Source organism: Leptinotarsa decemlineata, unplaced genomic scaffold, assembly GCF_025532065.1.
Source record: "Leptinotarsa decemlineata unplaced genomic scaffold, Ldec_3_MD MMD2_tig00000199_RagTag_RagTag, whole genome shotgun sequence".
NCBI classification, from domain to species: domain Eukaryota; kingdom Metazoa; phylum Arthropoda; class Insecta; order Coleoptera; family Chrysomelidae; genus Leptinotarsa; species Leptinotarsa decemlineata.
Genome location: NW_027412544.1, coordinates 7,061,654 through 7,075,238, shown reverse-complemented (window position 1 = coordinate 7,075,238; position 13,585 = coordinate 7,061,654). Strand labels below are relative to the sequence as shown.

The following is a 13,585-nucleotide window of genomic DNA, read 5'->3' as shown; positions in this document are numbered from 1 at the left end:
ATCAGTGATATGTGCATTGACTGCGATGACTAAACGTTTGATACTACAAGTTCCACGGCCTACTAAATATAAATACTCGTCGGAATTTTGAAGGCATGCAAAATTTCAGCCTCCGGAAATATAGCGATACGAATAAAAATACAATAAAATCCAAATACAATGTAAATGTGATTTCTATATGTAAATGCGCCCCGATTATCCCCAGGATGGTGCCCCAGTTGAAATATTTGAGAATCCTCTCTTATTGCACATTAACAACATGAAACGAACCTACACACAAAATTTCAGCCTTCAAAAATGTAGCAGTATGGAGAAACATAGATAAAAAAGTAGTTTTCATATGTTAACGCACCCCTTTCACCCCCACGGGGGGCTCCTCAGTTGGAATAATTAAAAATAATTTTTTAGGGCGCATCTAAGACCTAAGAAGAACTCACATACCAAATTTTAGCTGTTTCGGAAAATTCAAAAACATTTGTCTTGATGAAAATGGTAATACTAAAGATGAAATATATGATTTTTAATCATACGGAGAAGTGTAAAATGAAATCAAATATGCGCTTTGAAAATTGAAATGAATCATGGGAAAAAATAAAGTCAAATTGGTGTGAGAGAGATCTTACAGATAACTCTTCAATTTTTCGATTATTTCCACTATCATTCTTCAGGTCAATTATATCGATATTCAGCATTCTATAGACCAGACCGTCTATCAATTGAAAAAGTTATAATATACTTTAATTGATATTGGATCACAGAGGTACAATATTTTTGTCAGATTGTAAGCAAGAGGGTATTCAATTAATGAGGGAAATAAGAATCAAAAAAAGAAAAAAGGAAGTGTATGGTCAGTTTGTATATTTCTATATGAAAAGTAATGATGAACCTCTTTTAATAGAAATAGCATGATAGTGAACAAATAATTTCATTTCGTTTATTTGCGGTTACTTTCTTCTTCTTCTTCTCTCTACTTCACATAGTATAATCATAAAGTTTGTGGAATTGTAGTATTCAGGTTCATCAAGCTCAGGCCCGTGCTGGACCCTTTCTTAGGGCGGTGGACGGCCATAGCCAAAGGGCGCCAACACCCCCCCCCCTCCACCATTCCTAACCTCTGTTTTTTTAGCGTGTTGATCGCTCATGACGCTGGGTTCAATTTGCTATTCTGGCATCTGGTCACCGTACGAGCGAACGATCACACTTACACAATCGTACCAGTATTTGTCAAACAAAATGGCCATTTATTGTTTGCTCAAGAATAACGGTAATTTTAAATATTTGCAATGCGGAATGGGAAAATAACTGTCGTACTTATATCGTTTGAAGAAATGTTTAAGCTTAAGCTTTTAAGCTAAAATAAAATAATTAAAAGAGAAAGTAGGAGTTGAAACGTAATAAGTGTAATTTTCGGTAAACATTTCACATATAACATGCAATATATACATTTAAAAAAAAGTTACCACTTATTACATAATTTTTAAGGAAATAAAAAAATATATATAATTCACAAATGTAGGTCTTCTTTGAGTCAATTTGCAAACTGAATCTAAACCTGAAGAAGTCTTTTAAGTTCGGAGCTGGAGTTGCAAAGATAGTCAATAACGCTGTCTGGATCTATGGAGTTCAAAATATCAGCTTCTGATTGCATCAACAGTAATGATTCTAAATTGTCATTTGTCAAAGACGATCTTAATCTGGTTTTGATAAGTTTCAACTTTGAAAATGCTCGTTCGCAAGAGACTTGAGTCAATGGGATAGTTAGAAGAAACTTATACACTTTTGAAAGTTCTGGGTATTGTAAACAGTACATGTTATATTCTAATATAACTTTATATGCACACTTGATACAGCTATTGCATGATGCCGACTCTTTGCACTGGACCTCGTGGTCTTCATCATCTTCTTCTTCTTGCGCATCGATTTTCTCGTCTGAGACATCTTCATTCTCATAGTCGGCGTTCAAACTTGCATTTGAAATCTGGGGCCATACATTTACGAATGAGATAAGTTCTTCTTTCAGCTTTTCTTCATCAACGTTCAAAACTAATTCTCCTATTTTCTTCAATGCTTTAGGTGGAAGAGATTCTTGGGATTTGAATGTTTTTGGGTCAAAACATGCCAGATCCAAGTATAGCGATTTGTGCTGCACAAAACGGCTTTCCATAGTTTGGACAGCTCTCTCTACAATTACGAAGAAGATCTTTATTTTGAATTCTTCTTCCGGAGAAGTTCCAACACTGTCGTCTTCAGCAAGTTCTCCTGCCATTTTCTTTACTTTCTTCTTTCTTTTCTCAGTTATTGCTTTGCCAATAACAATCTCATTAAGAGTTTCATCGGCCTTTGCTCTTTCTTCGAGTTTCTGCGTCATTTTCAAAACAAAGCGTTGTGCTGCATTCAAAGTCTCATCAAACTTCTCCCTTAGGTGTTTTAGCCTACTAAGAGAAGACTCAATATTCCTCCACGCTTGGGCGTAGTCCAGATTCTTTGTTTGGAGGTAATCCGATAGTGGCGTAGTGATTTTGAACAATTGCAAGAATATCATGCCAACAAGTACTGTTTCAAAATCCAGATACTTCTTAAGTAAAGCAGTTGCTTCATGTCTCACTTTGGCGTTGAAATCAGCTGAATGTGAAATTTTGAACAGAGCCAATACCAACTCCAGATAAATGTGTTTGTTAGGTTTAGCTGTGTTTGAAGACTGTTCTTCAGAAGAGGTCCACATGTCTATTCTGCCGAATATTTTCGTTGCTGCATTGCTGCGGCTTCGCCATCTGGTAGCCCCAATGGCTTCCAACTTGTACTCAGGATTTTGCTTCCTAAACATATCCAGTCTTTTAATTGAATCCTTCAAAAAAACCTGGGTCTCTTGCATTATGCTGAAAAATGAGATTGTTACAGTGAGGCATTGAGCTGTATCAGATATTACGAGATTCAAAACGTGCGCGTAGCACCACGTGTGAATGTGATTTGGGATTTTGCTGGCCATTTGTGCAGTCAAACCATTATACTGACCGCTCATGTTAGACGCACCATCAAACGCATTTGCGACGCAATCACTCAAAGGTATTTCAAGTTCTGTCAATACACCAGAGAGAGTGTCAAATAATGCCTCTCCTGTAGTAGAAACCACACTTTTTAATGCCAGTAGTCTCTCGCACACTTCATGACCTTTAACATACCTGGCAACTATTGCACATTGATCATTGCTACTTATGTCTATCGTCGTGTCCATCAAAACTGAGTATTTGCCGGCCGATTTGATTTCATTTGCCACGACAGATTTGATTTCTTTTGTCATACAGATCATTATTTTTGCTACCGTGTTGTTACTTAGAAATGTCACGGCACTTCCTCTGCCCACCCTTTTGTTTTTGCCTTTTTTTTCGTGTTCCACGTCTGTTTTTTTTGTTGACCTCTTAGACATGCGCGTATCACTTTCTTCAATAGCCTTTTTCAAGTGTTTCTCTAACTGTGGATCATACTTGGACATTAACATAATAATTTCTAAGAAGTTGCCATGGTTGATTGTGTCATCTTTAAGAGAGTAAGCAGCTTCCTTTGATGCACGAAAAGCCAATCCTTGCTTTCCTATAAGCTTCAAGACATCTATTACAATTTTCACCACATGTCTCCTTTCTAAGACTTCTTGTTTCCTCTTATCTAGTTGATCACAAAAAAGAAGGTCACGAGTACTTTTCTTACGTTTGGCTACCATAAAAGCCTCGACGGATTGAAAATGAGCTTTGGACATTTCATGTTCATTAACTCTTTGGTGGACATGTTTCCAGTCTTCAAACCCTGTACAAAAGGTTGAATTGGAGTTGCTGCTGTAAACGATGCAAATAAAACAGAACAGTTTCTTTGAATTTTCGTCATATGAAATCCAATGTCTCTGAAAGGTTTCTCCATCGTTTCGTTTTACAGTGTATAAGGGTTTTTTGTCATTAAAAGGCAACTCTCTTTCATCAGGTTGTATTGGATGATAATCAAGATATGCCGATAAATGTCTTTCGCTTGGTTTTTCGAAGTAATTGATTATATGTACTTGAGATTCTTCTACTGAAGAATAACATCTTCGAGCCGAATTTCCTGTGTCAAGTGAAGGTGCTTCCAGTTTACGAGGACTAAGATAATTCGGGTCTTGCTCTTCAGTTTGTAAATTTTCAACTAATTTGAACCCCTGAAATCTATCAGAACTGAGATCGGAAAACTGATTATCATAAATCATTTTGGAACAATCAAGATTTGATGAGCTTGATGGTGAAGACAAGTTGAAGCTAACAAATTCTGCTTCCTCAAACGTTTTGTTTTGTGCATGTGATTCAAGATTTTCATCTTCAGATGGGCCGTCTGGTTTTTTAAACAAAGCTGTTATTTTTGAACATGATATTGCAGACTCGAGTAGAAGTTTGTTTTTCTTTTCTTGACGAAATTCATGTCCACTTTTTTTCCTTTTATTTTTCTTGTCCATGATTTGTAACCCGCTAAAAAAAATTTAACTGATCACTTTATGTATTTAAAAAAACAAGATTTAGTTTTAAATAAATGCAAGATTAAAAGAGCATACTTTGACAACATGTGGCTATTTGACAGTTCGAGTAAAAGATAAACAAACATAGTATGTTACCAATAATAATTTTAATGTGATCTGTATAAAATATTTTGATGAGATGATTAGTAAAAGTAAATGCTTTGGCCAACTTAGACGCCCCTTATATATACTCTGTTTTTTTCTCAAATTTACCAGCCACTGTTCCACTGTTGTGAGAAAAGGCTTAGGTCTATGCTATGCAGAAAAGGCTTAGGTCTATGCCTAGTATTTTGCTTTAGGTTATCTATATCTATGTGCTTTTTCCACCTCAAACCTCAACTCACTAATAAGAATAATAACAACACTTACCTTTAACATTAAGGGTTTGAAACTTGCACGGGAAGAACAGTAACAGCACCGAATAACTTGAAATAAAACACTAATACAATACTACACAAGTACAAGTTACAATCAGGCCGACTGCATGAGTTTACTGACTAGTGAGTAACATGTAACATACAAGCATGAACAGGTAGACGAAATTGGGACTCTCGTACCGCCCCCACTCCCCACACTTCCTGAGGGCGCTGTCGTAGTTCATTCTGTGTAGCCTACAGCCGCAACACTCAACCCGGCCGCTCGGCAATATCGACGATAAGCTTCGTCTTATAATGATCCAAATTTAATTATATTTATTATTTAAATTTTCTGTTTACTTAAACGGTGTTAATTATGCTGTTAAACATTTAATGTTGGCATTCTAAATGTAAAATTTGTAAGGTTCGGGGCCGGAGGGTGCCAGAAAGGTCCGGCCAAAGGGCGCATCCGGCCAAAGGGCGCACCGGGACACGTTCCGGTGTCCCGGCGGCCCAGCACGGGCCTGATCAAGCTACAAGTACTGTTTCCATAGGCAATAATGAACATTAACTACGACTGAAATATTCTAGTCTAGAGCAAATATGAATATATTTATAGTAAATGATTGTATATATTGAAGTGAATGAACATCACCACTAACTTACCAGGTGCAAAGGTGCAAAACCTAGGTTGTGTGTGCCAGGATCAATGAAAATCACTCCTATAGCGACATTGTTGGTACTCTTGAATCTATATCTCTTTTGCTTCTTGTAATAACTTGGGTGGCAATAGTGGACCAGATTAAATTGGAGAATCTACTAATCTACAAAAAATAGGGCGAAGCGAACCACATGAAACAGCAGTACATTTTTCACATAAACTTATAGGTTAAAACCATGAACCATCAGAAATTGATGATAATAATATACAATGATGATGATAATATACAAAATTGAATACGTTCAGTAGAAATATCTGGTTATTGATGCATCAAGAACTTGATTTGAAATATATTGTGTGTGTGACAATTGATTTCACATCTCCTGGTCTCTCAATACACATTCGTCTTTCAGGCGGAAGCATATGCAATTTGCAATGTAAAAAAATGAGTAGATAGCCAGACCGTACTTAGGGTTATTATGAACCCGATAATGAGATCGAGATTAGTTTGGAAATGCTGCTTGAATATCTGCTGAATAGAAACTGAATGACACTATACTAAATACCAATAAACACAGGTATCATAAAAAAAGGCCCCCAGCTGAAGTATCAAAATCATTGTTATGGAACCAGGTCAGAAAATTGTTCAATGAGAAGCATAGAGATTACTAGAAAAATATGCCGAATAATACAACACTACTCTTATCTGCACAATATAAAAAAGTAATACAGACACCTCTCATTTGAATCTGAACCACAGATCAGAGAATGCAAACAATTCGTGAACATCCACAATTAAGAATATGCAAACACAACAGGGTACTTCTTGCAATTAACTTTTTTATCATGACACTAAATCTAACACCTTCCCAAATGGAATCTGATCATACAATGTAGTAGCACAATCATCCAACAAGTGAAACTACAGTTTATTCACACAAATTTGCTTGTATGATGCAGATTAGTTCGAACTCAAATATAAATATCACATGAGTGTAATCTTCTAAACACAACCTCCGAAATTATTCCGATATAGCTGCATTACTTTTTTCAGATAATTCGACATAAAAAATCCAGTGAAAGTTCACTTCGCTTCCCATTAGGTTTACGTATATTTTTATTAGGTATTATGGTTGAACGTCAAAGGCAATTTATCTCATGAATGAAACCCGTGTTAGGCCTTTCTCGCCGGATTCAAGAGAAAAACTGGGGAAAGGGATGTTTCTGAAGGCTAAAACGTGGTCAGCGAAATTCCAGTTAGACGCATTTTAGTGTGGGGACATTTTGATGAACCTTGCTGACAAGATTAATTGGTAATCTACACTTTCTAGAAGAAATGTAAAATTGATTACTTTTTCAGAAATTTTCTGTATGTTCATAAAGGCATACAGCATTTCAAATATAAAAAAAACTCAAACATTATTTTGGTCATTGAATATGGAAATAAGAATAATTTCATTCAGTAATGTTTAGACTAGTTTAGAAGTAGTTCAGTGAATCAATCAGTCAGTATTTATTTCCATTTTTCGATTTGGCTTACATGTGTTGGAATTGTCCATTAGTGGGTGAAGTAGTACATTGAAATAAAATGGTTGAAATACACTAACACTAATATTTACATCACACATAGATGATTATAAAGTATGAATTTCTATAAAATCACGTACAGGCCGTTTCTTTTATCATGTGGTAACATCGCTATACAGCGTGACTGACGGTCGATGGTAGGTTAGACGTTTGTAATAATATGGTCCTCTTCTCAGGACAAGAGAAAACGAAAGAAACTGAAGGTTTCAAAGTTTCGAGTATAGTAGCTTTCTAGCTCGTTTCTCCTTCATTTATTTTCTAAAATGTGCAGCGCTGCCACCAGATGCAGATTTCTCCGCATCAAATTTTGAATATCAACGCAGGTCCGAAAAAGCTGTAGAGTTCGTGCCGATCGCACGAAGGCCGGTCTTTTTTAAATCTGATCATTTGGTATACTTACTTATATTCTCTCTCATTGTGTGTTCCAGAACTGAATTTTAATCTTAATTGAAATGCTTTTCACTCACTATTCTCTTCTCGATAGATTGACAAAAGGTCAATAAAATAAAAAATGTTGAATTCCAATAAAACAAGAGAAAATAGAACAAATAATTCGCCGCAAATGTTTACTGTGCTATTCACTATTTAATTCAAACTCTTAAACAACTATAAACATACCAACTCGGTAGAAAAAACTTTTAGTTTTACTTTTACTTCAGGAGAGTGGTGTATAACTTCAAATTTTCACCATTTTTTTTGTAATTGTACTCTAGCTTAACTATCAACACTAGGAACCCCACAATATGTAACCTCTTTGTAAATAGGAAGTGGACTCAAATAAAATATTATGTGAACTCTCTCTAAATATCAACTGGTTAGTAGAAAAAAATAACAAACACTTACATAACGCCTCTTTGTGTGGTTCGTGGTCAACCATAGATTTCGTTGACCCGGTGTGTCTTCTACATCAACACTTTTAATTTAAACACCCCTGTACCCCATACCGGCTTGAAATTTCACTATCGTGTTTACTTAAATTTCGCCCCACGCGCTTACAAACAAAATATCTCCCCTATTTAGGCCACCTCCCTCAGCCTCAAAGACTGAGGGATGAGACCACCGATCTCGTCTCGACGAGATCCGGTGACCGACCTTTTCTGTCTATCTCGTAAGAAACTCCCAAGCCCTCGCGTCAGCTACACTATCCACAAAAACCTCATATCAGCGTTTTTTCAACCTTCCCAAGTGTATGATCATCGGCAGGATGCAATACATTTATTTGTTTAGTCTAAGTAAATTTTAATATGACCACAACGACGCTCGAAGGTTCGACAGTCATAAAGTAATTCAGCGCTTTTTCAACTGGAAAAATATCGACACCGAAGAAACGGGTGATCGACCTCGATCTCAATGAATAAAATAATATTTTATGTTACTCTCGCAATGGCCGTTATTACACTACTCCCCCCTTCGTAAAAGTTCTGGGCACACAGTGCCACAACTTTTCAATCAAATAAAACAACAATATGATACCAAAATGAAAATTCGTAATGTATCCTAATGCTAACAAAAATTCTGTCACTTTTCGGCGAACGAGGGTTTCGCATCTGATCCACGCACTGCACTCGCAAACACTCGCGTTTGTGCGTGATTCACTTCTGCAGTCAGCGAGGCTCCCTTGCCTGCTGTAACCTGATTTGGTGTGGTGTGATGCGGGAAGTAACCTTTTTCACGATTCCGGGAAGTCCCAGAACTTTCCGCAACTCTGCTACTCTGAAACGCTGCTACTACTAGACTCGAGAGTTAGCGAGTATAAGCTTCGCAACCCTTACCAAATGATGCTTACATTAATATTCACATGATTCTCGCTAAAAGTTCTCTCGCGCTATGGCGACAAATTCAGTCCATCGCACTGTGTCTTACTATGGCTTGGGCACTACAGCTCGCGATAACTGGTTCTCTATACTTGGCCGAATGCGTTGGCCACGGTTCATACATTTTTTCGAAGAGCCCACTTGCTCTTCTAGATTCCCTCGCAATATATTAATTTGGGGTTGATCCTGACTTTTTCTACCCTGGTGCAATTATACTAGCACCTCTATAGTGGGGTTTGTCCCTGAACAGTCAAGGCGTTACTATTACACCTCAATCAAATTTGAGTGTACGCCACTCCTGCTTCCTGATACAACGTCAGCGACGCTACTGGTTCATTATATATAAAAATCCCTAACCTTTTTGCCTTCATCCTGGGCTGGGTATAGCACTGTGCAAATACCCTCGTGGCACTCATACTGCAATTCATCTGCCGCTCGCAGTTTACACTGCAATTCATTAAAAGTCTAAAGTCTATTCATCGCGAACTATTATTTGTCGCACTCCGATACTGTCGTGGTCTTCACCTGGGTGATGAAGCCAGACATCATGAGCAAGGTTACTTCCACAATCTGCTAGATTGGCAGCTCCCTGTTACCTTCTCCCATAAGCAAGGCGATTGCCTCACTCCGGTTGCTCCTTCTTCACCATAATTGTTCATATTATCCACAAAAGTCCAAATAAAATGTTCACAATTATTCAAAATGATACAAAATAGTGCAGAACATCATATGTCAACCAATTAATCAATTCTATCGAATCAAATTCCTATCAAATCAATTGTCCAACAAAACATAGAAAAATTCAATCATACTACGCATGGTTTCAATCCACAACTCAAGTCGCTAACTAATCCTACTCTTATACAATCTAATATAAGCGGTTCAGGCAGACTTCATGACCAACAAAAATGTCTTTATAGGAATATGATTCTGCCTACCCATATCTACGATAGATCATTTTCTCGCGATATCCAATATCGGGAGTTCAGACCCTTTCGCGACCTTTCCTTTATTATAACCTTTCCCTTTATTTTCGCGCCCTCCTTTTTCGGTATTCCCTACTTCTAATCTCATGCCCTATTGATATGATCATCCATTTTCGCTATGAAACTAGCGGTTTATAAATCGTGGGACACGATTTCCTGCACTTCTCAGGGTCGCTCATAGATGAGCACAAGTACTTCATCCGTAAATCTCCTCTAACAGACACTATGTGCCTTTTCCTAGCAGCACGTCTCCAAGCCATAATCTCATTACACTTGACTCTGAGGTCTATACTTCGTTGTAGCAATGGGTTACCAATCACCCGTTTCTGAGGCTCCTAGCCACAATCTCTTTCTAGGATGGAGGGAATATAACGTCCTCACATCATATTCCTCTAAGATCAATGCCTCGCTGTAGTCCGAGACTACTATTTACTCAATTCCATATCTCTGCACGTCTCCTAGCCATAATTTCATTCCATTTGGCTCTGAGGAGTATACTTCGCTGTAGCAATAGGCTACCAATCACCTGCTTCTGTGGCTCCTAGCCATGAATCATATTTTAATCCACTTCCCAAACTAATAAGAATGCAGATACTTCCAAAATACAAAACGGAAATACAGTGTGTTACTTAATTAACCACTGCTTCTTCACTAACTACATTGTCCACTATCTATTCAACACAGAATCAAAGTTATTTAAAAAAAAATATTTAACCTCTCAGTTAACCAATGTGATCAGATTTATAGACAAAATAAATCATCTATTTATCCCACCCCGCTGTCAACAGTGTAATAATATGGTCCTCTTCTCAGGACAAGAGAAAACGAAAGAAACTGAAGGTTTCAAAGTTTCGAGTATAGTAGCTTTCTAGCTCGTTTCTCTTTCATTTATTTTCTGAAATGAATTTTAGCAGCGCTGTCATCAGATGCAGATTTCTCCGCATCAAATTTTGAATATCAAGGCAGGTCCGAAAAAGCTGGTAGAATTCGTGCCGATCGCACGAAGGCCGGTCTTTTTTAAATCTGATCATTTGGTATACTTACTTATATTCTCTCTCATTGTGTGGTTCCAGAACTGAATTTTAATCTTAATTGAAATGCTTTTCACTCACTATTCTCTTCTCGATAGATTGACAAAAGGTCTCTTATTTGTTTGTGTTCTCTTAACTTCATATTACTCTACTAGGATGGTATTTTTCTCAGTCCAAGAGAAAATGAAAGTCCAAAGTTTCAAATATAAAGTATAATAAGTAGAATACGACTCTATGGACAAAATAATAGAAAACAACGTGTAAAATCTTATATAAAAAATGTTGAATTGCAATAAAACAAGAGACTGTGCTATTCACTATTTGATTCAAACTCTTAAACAACTATAAACATACCAACTCGGTACAAAATACTTTTAGTTTTACTTTTACTTCAGGGAGTGTGTAACTTCAAATTTTCACCATTTTGTTTGTAATTGTACTCTAGCTTAACTATCAGCACTAGGAACCCAACAATATGTAACCTCTTTGTAAATAGGAAGTGGACTCAGATAAAATATTATGTGAACTCTCTCTAAATATCAACTGGTTAGTAGAAAAAAAAAAAACAAACACTTACATAACGCCTCTTTGTGTGGTTCGTGGTCAACCATAGGTTTCGTTGACCCGGTGTGTCTTCTACACCAACACGTTTAATTTAAACTCCCCTGTACCGCATACCGGCTTAAGATTTCACTATCGTTTTTACTTAAATTTCGCCCCACGCGCTTACAAACAAAATATCTCCCCTATTTAGGCCACCTCCCTCAGCCTCAAAGACTGAGGGATGAGACCCCCCATCTCGTCTCGACGAGATCCGGTGACCGACCTTTTCTGTCTATCTCGTAAGAAACTCCCAAGCCCTGGCGTCAGCTACGCTATCCACAAAAACCTCATATCAGCGTTTTTTCAACCTTCCCAAGTGTATGATCATCAGCAGGATGCAATACATGTATTTGTTTAGTCTAAGTAAATTTTAACATGACCACAACGACGCTCGAAGGTTCGACAGTCATAAAGTAATTCAGCGCTTTTTCAACTGGAAAAATATCGACACCGAAGAAACGGGTGATCAACCTCGATCTCAATGAATAAAATAGTATTTTATGTTACTCTCGCAATGGCCGTTATTACACGTTTCTGGAAAACGCAAAGCATGATTCTTCTGAAAATTTCACCTCTCATATTTCCTTACCTGTTCTATCGATCTAAAATATTTTCAGCATTGCGGCGTTGCCACTTCTATCAAAAAGTCCTAGCAATTATATTTTTTTGAATGGAACACACCATACAGGCTGGTTCACGGTGGATGTCACATTAGACGTTTCTGGTGAACCAGACAACGGATCACTTTGAAAATTTGATGGAGGGCATATTCGGACATTCTCTAGCCAACTAAAATATTTTCGACAATGCGGTGTTGCCGCTTCTATTAGAAAGCAGTAGCAACTTTGATTTTTCAAATGGAACACTCTGTATATAATATTATTTTTGGAATCTCCAACAATTGCCTGACAACTTTTCTTGATATTTCCCTATACATATCTGTTACCGTTTTCGAAATAATAATTAATTTCAATTTTTTTCTTCGAAAATTATGACTTCTAAAAATGCCGATATCTTTCAGTTAAGAAGTACTATGATATCGAAATTTGGTTTGGAGTTAGGTGATACTTGGACACTTCCCACACGTCAGCCTAATCTCCGTTACTTCAATACAGGGTGGTAAAAAAATACAGTTTTTTCGTTTGCTTGAAAAAGTTGCTGAAATTTGATTATTTTAAATGGAACACCCTGTATATTATTGAAAATTCGGAAAGCTGCTGAAATTTGCTTTCTTTCTATGTATATCATACTTATACCTAACTAGTCAAGTTTCGGACTTATGAACATTTATTTGTGAAAATGTCTCTTCAGAATGGTATTTCCATTCGGTATTTGGTAAGCAGGCCATGATTACTATTTGACAGTAGCGTTGTGACATTCTCCTGATAATATTGACATTTTCGTCACTTCAGAAGTTGCAAATACCTTCAAAACGATGGAACAAAACTATTCAAACGAAGTTCTTATGAATTTGTTTATTATTTTTGGACAGTGTGACAAAATTATCAGCAGAACATGTAGAAAGTTCAATGAAATGTATCCGAATCTACCGAATATGAACCTCAAGAAATTTATACGAATTCAGAACAATTTCAATATGTTTGGATAAACTTTAAAAAAGCACCAAGAAACTTGAAATTGGAAATATTGATATGAATAATTATAAAAAAGTAAAACAATCATGTGGAATATTTCAAAATATGTTTGAATCGCTGGCCGTTCACTTCCAAGCACTTTAAAATGTGGGTGTTAACTGCTTTCGTGGTGGCAGATCTGATTTCATTGGGATCCAAATCTTCAAATGTTTGGGCAATCCTTTCTAACAATTCATCTCTCGAACGCACGGGTATTTCGTAAACTTTTTCTTTAAACATTCCCCACAAATAAAAATCTAATGGATTAAGATCGGTTGATCTCGCTGGCCAATTCCATGGTCTCAAGCGCCTCATCCACCGATCGTCAAATTGTCTATCCAGTTCTGCGCTCACTTCTCTTGTGCAATGTGCAGGAGCTCCG

General features: G+C 37.0%; 1 protein-coding gene across 1 annotated transcript; it reads right to left on the bottom strand.

The window, feature by feature from the left end:
• Positions 1-1,378: 1,378 nt before the first annotated feature.
• On the bottom strand, positions 1,379-5,411 carry LOC141481399 (zinc finger MYM-type protein 1-like). The gene is made up of 2 exons (XM_074172866.1): positions 4,901-5,411; positions 1,379-4,484 (listed from the first exon to the last, which is right to left on the bottom strand). The coding sequence occupies exon 2, from the start codon at positions 4,469-4,471 to the stop codon at positions 1,547-1,549; it is 2,925 nt and encodes a 974-aa protein (XP_074028967.1). The 5' UTR covers positions 4,472-4,484; positions 4,901-5,411; the 3' UTR covers positions 1,379-1,546.
• Positions 5,412-13,585: the final 8,174 nt, after the last annotated feature.